Raw genomic sequence first — 3,335 nt, forward strand, 5'->3', positions numbered from 1 at the left:
TGGTTGCACTCCTAGCACAATACTAGTTGTCGATCCCCAAGCTACAAAAGCAATTATATGTCATCACTGCTCAGCCTGCTTGCACAGTTCATTCATCACTGACCAGACAACTAGCCCACCAGTGATGAAGATGTCATCAGTGACAATGAGACATTGACGGGTTGCAAGCGCGTCAATGATGACCTTTTTTTACCCGGTAAGCGCTATTCATGCTTGTAGTAGTGTTATATATATATATATATATATTAAATATAAAACAGTAATAACCTAGAAATTTCCGTAAAAACATCTACTACCTCAATTTCTAAATATAAGTCTTTTTAGATATTTCAATATGGATTACATAAGGATGAATATGGACGTACTTTAGAGTGTAGATTCACTCATTTTGCTTCATATGCTGTCCGTATTAGAATCCCTAAGACTTATATTTAGGAACTGAGGGAAGTAACACTCAATTTAATACTCACTCTGTAAAGAAATGTAAGAGTTTTTAGCACATTACTTAGTGTGCTAAAAAAGTAATGTGCTGAATAGTCTTACATTTCTTTGCAGAGGGAGTATATCATAAAATGAAGGTAGATTTATCTTGATAATATATTTCCAGTATTGCCCAGCTATGCCATCGCCAAAATGTAGAAAATACATAGACAACGTCTGGGTTCGAGATAGGATGTCGTGGCATCCCCGACGAGGCCTCGTAGGAACGAGCCAAAGCCGGCAATGATGAGACTTACTTTGGCATAGCAAGTGAAGGCAAGTCGGAGATTTTGACTAGTTCGGATGTTTGGGAAGCCTATGGGGGTGCCTGTCAGCAACAGAGTTGCTGTCGGGTTACGGTCGGAGAATGCAACGACGTTGGCAGCGGCTTGTGCAGGGTAGGGCGGTTCGACTTGACAGGTGGGCAGCTCGCATTAGGCAAGAGGAAGAAGAAGATAAATAGTAATTGCAAGTGAGTTAAATAAAGTAATAGTCATCGTACTTGCCTCGCAAACTCACTTACGGTCTTGTGCTCAAAAAATGCAGAATTTATGTCGCGTGCCCTTGTACTTGAGAATTGGCTCGTTTTAGTCCGGAATCACACGAGCCCGGCAAAAGAATGTCATGGGAGTGATCAGGGGTAGTAACGCCATCACAGAGAACAGCAATTCGGAGCTCGGGGTCATCTACACCTGTTCATGAACAATAAATCCGAAAAAATAGCAAACAAATTCAGCATTGGGAATGTGCAAAATTTGATGATCAAATAACATTCCAAGAGCTCATTGCAAAAAGAAAAGAAAAAATAGTTCTCAAATAAACTCTTAAAAAATGCACGGTATAGATCTGATTTATTTATTTATTTTGTCATGAGCTACTCAGATGTCATTTGGCCACCAAAACTTGCATGCTCCTAGCGCACCAGAGCATCTTGAATGCCTAAAATTTTCAGATTTCTTTGAATTTGTGGCTACTTTTTTTCTTCATATTTGCTGTTCACCGAGACCAGCTGAGCCTGGGCTCACCTCAAGCGCTTACTTAACTACTCGTAGGAGTAGAGATCATTTGCTCCCCATGACAATGCATTAATTCTACATCGTTCTGACATGACCAACATAAACTACTCTCTCTGTCACTTGCAATCTGTAAATTTAACGCGCCTGCCAGTGTAGCACCCTATGATGAGCCACAGCCGGGCGCCCGCCGTGGCGATGGACGGACACGCGAGCATTTCGTGTCCTGCCAACCTCATGCCCTCCTAAACCCACGCTAACCATTACCAGACCCCCAGCCCACACCACAAATACACAAACAAGCACGAGCAGAGCAGAGCAGAGCCGAGCACGCGAGCTCTCACCAGTACGGCACGACAGGCGCTCCGTCCTCCCTGGCCATGGCTCGCGCGCACGGCGCATTCCTGCTGCAGCTGCTGGCCGCCGGCCTGCAGGTCGTCGCGCTCGCTGCGACCGTCACAGTCACGCAGACGGACGACCCGCGGTGCCGGCCGAGCCTCCCGCGGCGGGGCGCCGTCGCGGTGTACCCGAGCGACATGGAGCAGCTGCAGTTCCTGCTCAACCCCAAGTTCGTGGAGGCGGAGTGGTTCCTCCACGCCGCGCTGGGCCGCGGCATCGACTACCTCGACCGCAACCTCTCGGCGGGTGGCCCGGCCCCCGTCGGCGCGCGCAAGGCCAGCCTCGACTTCCGCACCACCGAGATCGCCGCCGAGCTCGGGTACCAGGAGGTGGGCCACATCAGGGCCATCACGCAGGCCAACGGCGGGTTCCCGCGCCCGGCCATCGACCTCAGCGCCGACCGCTTCGCCGCCATCATGGACGACGCCCTGGGGGCGCGCCTCGACCCGCCCTTCGACGCCTACAACAGCACCGTCAACTTCTTGCTCGCCTCCTACATCCTCCCCCACGTCACCGCCGCCGCCGCCGTCGGCATCAGCCCCAACCTCATGGGCTACGCCTCCAAGCGCCTCCACGCGAGCGTCCTGGCGGTGGAGGCCGGGCAGGACGCGGTGATCAGGATGCTGCTGTACCAGCGCGCCGACGAGACGGTGGCGCCGTACAAGGGGCGCACGGTCGCCGAGTTCACGCGCCGGATCTCCGACTGGCGCAACGACCTGTCCGGCTGCGGCGCCAAGGACGAGGGGGTCAAGGTGCTGGACCGGCATCAGGGCGCGGAGCGGCGCACCATCAGCAACATCCTCGGCGCCGGCGTGGACTCGCTCGGTTACCAGCGCACCCCGGCGGAGGCGCTGCGCATCCTCTACGGCTCGCGCAACGAGCAGGTCCCCGGCGGGTTCCTGCCCCGGGGCGCCAACGGCACCATCGCCAGAGGATTTGTCCAGCTCGCATAGATGTCGCTGCAGCTCGAGGAATCACCCGGTGCTTCCATTCCACCTCTTTCGTGCTACCCATGGACTGAGACGCAATAAAAATTCAGCTTACAGCTACAGAAACAAAATGCCAAGTGTGTGTAGGAACCGTACAAAACTAAACTAAAATCTGTTGCGAATAGTACTTCGTTAGCATTACTCATACTATGATTTGTCATTGTTTGTTCCTTATATCTGTGGATCGAGTTTCAAATGAAATGCTGGGCCATTTAAAGACATCTGGTAACAGTATTGTCAAACAAAATCTGTTTTTTTCTGCAAGTTTCTTGTTTTAGTATTAATCTAGCAAGAAGCGTCATAACAGCAACTCTAGCCAATCTCCTAAAAATGAAGGAGTAAACGGCTGAGTAAAACTTAGTGGAGTATTTTTACTCCACTAAGTTTGGTCGGTTCTAGTCTATTTCCAAAAAAATAGAGGAGTAAACGGCCGAATAAAGCTTAGTGGAGTATT

At 50.7% G+C, this 3,335-nt stretch overlaps 1 protein-coding gene across 1 annotated transcript; it reads left to right on the plus strand.

The window, feature by feature from the left end:
• The first annotated feature begins 1,765 nt into the window (after positions 1-1,765).
• Positions 1,766-3,102, plus strand: LOC123088550 (desiccation-related protein PCC13-62). The gene has a single exon (XM_044510752.1). The coding sequence runs from the start codon at positions 1,874-1,876 to the stop codon at positions 2,843-2,845; it is 972 nt and encodes a 323-aa protein (XP_044366687.1). The 5' UTR covers positions 1,766-1,873; the 3' UTR covers positions 2,846-3,102.
• Positions 3,103-3,335: the final 233 nt, after the last annotated feature.

Source organism: Triticum aestivum, chromosome 1B (genome assembly GCF_018294505.1).
Source record: "Triticum aestivum cultivar Chinese Spring chromosome 1B, IWGSC CS RefSeq v2.1, whole genome shotgun sequence".
In the NCBI taxonomy this organism is placed as follows: domain Eukaryota; kingdom Viridiplantae; phylum Streptophyta; class Magnoliopsida; order Poales; family Poaceae; genus Triticum; species Triticum aestivum.

Coding starts and splice junctions, on each gene's coding strand:
- LOC123088550 (XM_044510752.1), top strand. CDS start 1,874: ATGGCTCGCGCGCACGGCGCATTCCTGCTGCAGCTGCTGGCCGCCGGC.